Source organism: Etheostoma cragini, chromosome 12 (assembly GCF_013103735.1).
Source record: "Etheostoma cragini isolate CJK2018 chromosome 12, CSU_Ecrag_1.0, whole genome shotgun sequence".
NCBI classification, from domain to species: domain Eukaryota; kingdom Metazoa; phylum Chordata; class Actinopteri; order Perciformes; family Percidae; genus Etheostoma; species Etheostoma cragini.
Window position 1 is genome coordinate 1,160,816 of NC_048418.1, and position 2,814 is coordinate 1,163,629.

Genomic DNA, 2,814 nt, shown 5'->3' on the forward strand with positions numbered 1-2,814 from the left:
CCCCCCCCCCCATTATAAAAGTTCCTCTACACTTCCTAATGTGTAACAGTGTGTTTTCTCTGCTTGTGTGTCTCAGTGAGCCAGAGGAACAACTCCGAGTGCATTTACATCTGTGTGATGGCAGGTAAGACGGGTAAGTAGAGCTCACTGGGTCCGTTCTGCTGAGCTCTGTTTCTAACAGAACCGCTGTGGGTTTAACCTGCAGCATCAGCACCGGGTCCACTGGAGCCCGACCTGTTCAGGATCAGGATTTAAAATTTTTCGACATCACAATAAGTAAGCAATATACCAATGAATGCACTGGCGGACCATTTGTGTTGCAGAGTTCTGAGGGTTTTATCCCTGGGTCAAATTTGACCCGTTTTCAGTTTTTTTATCACAAAAAATGGGCCTTTGAAATAAGCGCTGAAAATTTCAACGTTATAAATATCAAATACATTTGGAAAAAACATCAAAAAAAGCACCCACAATATTAAAAAAGTGACAAAAATTACAGAAAAAGCGATAATAGTGATACATAGTTGACGGGAAGACAACACAAGAGTTAAAAAGGTTGTGTGTGTGTGTGTGTGTGTGCGGCTGTGTGTGTGTGTGTGTGAGTGTGTGTGTGTGTGTGTGTGTGTGTCTCCAGGCAGAGCGGTGCCGGAGCTGTGGGAGGTCGGCTCCATCACGCCGCTCTTCAACCAGACCATAGTGGAAGGACCACACAGAGGTCTGTCTTCCTATCGTCATTCACTGGTAACACTCAACTCAACCAGCAGGCGGCAGCGCCGAGTCGGGAGAGAACCCGGCTCACAAGCACAGACCTCTCCTGTCATGTTTCAATCCGCGTTGCTACATTTATGGAGACGAGTACAGTGCCTGCTCCAAATGGGCCTGTGTGGAACAGGCTGACGCCTGTGGTGCTGCAGCTTGTAGCTTTCTCCAGAACCCCGGTGCATGCAGGGTTAACCGCATGCACCAGGGTTCATGCGGTTAACCCCAGCGTGTCAGGAAGTGCTGCAGGGAAGTTCTCAGGCTCTGGGTTAAAGTCTGAGGACGGTGATGAGTTTTAGAAGCCCGCTTCACAGGGAAAAGGCTGCACAGGGATTGGGTCGATTCATTTGGATGAGGTGGTAGCGATTTTCCATTAACGACTGTATTAATGACATTATAATTTTAGAGAATATCCAGACTTTTACTTGTAAATATATGACTTTAATATAGAAAAATGTCTGAAAGTGTTTATCCCTTGGCATATCACCCCCTCTGTTCTGCCAATACGATCTTTTATCCAAGGTGTTCCCTACCTTCTTCCTATCTTTTACTGACCATTTCATCTTCTTTTTCAGTAGGTAACATCTCCTCCATCAGACTTCCTGTTGGTGAGTAACTCAGCGTCCTTTAAAAAGTGTATTCAAGCATCTCTTGTCCTCAAGAGGACCCTTCAAGAGCCATTTAACTGTTGTTTCCAATCGTCTATGTTATGCCCCAGAATGGCACCAGCTGCCCAACAATCTGAGTCACATCTCTCCATCTGGAGTGAGCTCGGTGTTAACCAGCAGAGTCCAATCCACCGCACATGGTGAGTCTCCACAGGAGGCCACAATCCATGTACACTTTGACTCATTTGGTTCACTCTGAAGCCTGCAGACTAGGAACTGGCTTCTAAGATTATCCAGGATAACAGCAAATAACTCCTGGTTTATTAGTACAGGCTACTTAAGCAATTGCTCATGACAGGTCGTGGTATGTTGCGAGTAAACCACAGCTAAGGGTCAACAATGTCATTAACTTAGACTTTTTAATGCATAACATGTTACAACATAGTCAAAAGTACTCATCACAAGTTCTTCAAATGTCTTGTTTTGTCCAATCCAAGATTGATTAATCAAGTAATTGACTTAGTGGAGCCGTTTCTATGGTTGGTGGAACCAACTGGTTAAAAAAAGTTCAGATTAAATCAGTCGGTTTGCCGATTTGTCTTTCACGTTATTGCAGATAATAAAGCCGACAGTGTGATCTTTCTCATGGTCTTTGTTTGTGTTAGTTTCACCAACAGCTGTGGATGAGACTGCTGCCACCATAGCAACGGTCACCTCTGCCCAGCTGCAGGCAACATCTCGGCAACCTGCAGCTACGATGCCACAAAGTCAAAGTACAGCGAACAGACTGGAGACGACAGCACAGAGAGAGACAACACAAAGAGAGACAACACAAAGAGAGACAACACAAACTGAGTCAACACAGAGAGAGACAACACAGAGAGAGACAACACAGAGAGAGACAACACAGAGAGAGACAACACAGAGAGAGACAACACAAACAGAGTCAACACAAAGAGAGACAACACAGAGAGAGACAACACAAAGAGAGACAACACAGAGAGAGACAACACCAAGAGCGACAACACAGAGAGAGACAACACAAACAAAGTCAACACAAAGAGAGACAACACAAAGAGAGACCACACCAAGAGAGACAGCACGAAGAGAGACAGCACAAAGAGAGACAACACAAAGAGAGACAACACAAAGAGAGACAACACAAAGAGAGACAACACAAAGAGAGACAACACAGAGAGAGACAACACAGAGAGAGACAACACAGAGAGAGACAACACAAGCAGCGACGGCAGCACAGACAACAGCTACGGAGAAAACAACTGTTGCACAACTGATTACCTCAACGCAACCAACCAGCATCCTGCAAGTCCCCAATACATCTGTCACAACAGCTGCAGCTCCAACCACCACGGCTCCACCAACCACAGAAACGGCTCCACCAACCACAGAAACGGCTCCACCAACCACAGAATTGGCTCCACCAACCACA

The 2,814-nt window shown here is 45.7% G+C and overlaps 1 protein-coding gene across 1 annotated transcript in view; it reads left to right on the plus strand.

Moving 5' to 3' along the window:
* The window catches only part of LOC117953958 (HERV-H LTR-associating protein 1), a 10,963-nt gene that overhangs the window by 7,243 nt on the left and 906 nt on the right, over window positions 1-2,814 (plus strand). Inside the window, exons 7-12 of the mRNA XM_034887375.1 lie at window positions 77-133; window positions 632-712; window positions 1,332-1,364; window positions 1,475-1,564; window positions 2,030-2,137; window positions 2,609-2,755. Of these exons, the coding sequence (XP_034743266.1) occupies window positions 77-133; window positions 632-712; window positions 1,332-1,364; window positions 1,475-1,564; window positions 2,030-2,137; window positions 2,609-2,755 (516 nt within the window). The remainder of the gene's footprint in view (window positions 1-76; window positions 134-631; window positions 713-1,331; window positions 1,365-1,474; window positions 1,565-2,029; window positions 2,138-2,608; window positions 2,756-2,814) is intronic.